Below are 648 nucleotides of genomic sequence, written 5' to 3' on the forward strand. Positions count from 1 at the left end.
TCACCTTTAAGATTCATGACTGTTACAGAGTTGTTAAATAAACTTCACTTTCAGTTGAAAATCGACAAACCAGACGTGTCTCACTGGAAACAATATCTTCTGCCTTTTAATGTAACTTTTTTCTAGTTTCGATAAACAGACTTTCTTTTATTTATTCCTATTGTCTTCGTTCTGACAATTCAAGAAAAAACTTCGGTTATTTCACAGTTAATTTCTTCTTGCATTGGTTTCCAAAAGATAAGTTCATAAAACCATATCTCCAGATATTTTCCCAAACTTATAAAGATAAATGCGCAACTAGAATTTTCTTCCTTTCTAACTCTAGAAGTTGTCACCAAGTTATTTCACTTTCCTTAAACACGGTCTTAAATTCGTGGTCTTATATCATCACTTTTCTCTCTCCAAAATATTTTGCTTTCACGATTATAAGTAGATTATCAGTTTCAATCTCAGCTTCGTTAGTTTTTCCAGTTAATGAACGCTTCTATCCATCGATCTTTGCAAATACACCTCTTGTATTTATACGCTTGGTGAACAAAACAATTTTATGTTAAATTTGCAATATATCGATAGCTTTCAATCAGCTTATATTTTGCATTTTGCAGATGATAAATTATACTTCATGCTGTTGCATGAAGTACGATCGAT

General features: G+C 31.5%; 1 protein-coding gene across 1 annotated transcript in view; it reads right to left on the minus strand.

The window, feature by feature from the left end:
- Positions 1-648, minus strand: part of LOC106867736 (uncharacterized) — a 103334-nt gene extending 102686 nt beyond the window's left edge. Inside the window, exon 1 of the mRNA XM_052977941.1 lies at positions 5-648. Within this exon, the coding sequence (XP_052833901.1) occupies positions 5-17 (13 nt within the window). The 5' untranslated portion in view covers positions 18-648. The remainder of the gene's footprint in view (positions 1-4) is intronic.

Source organism: Octopus bimaculoides, chromosome 29, assembly GCF_001194135.2.
Source record: "Octopus bimaculoides isolate UCB-OBI-ISO-001 chromosome 29, ASM119413v2, whole genome shotgun sequence".
Taxonomy (NCBI): domain Eukaryota; kingdom Metazoa; phylum Mollusca; class Cephalopoda; order Octopoda; family Octopodidae; genus Octopus; species Octopus bimaculoides.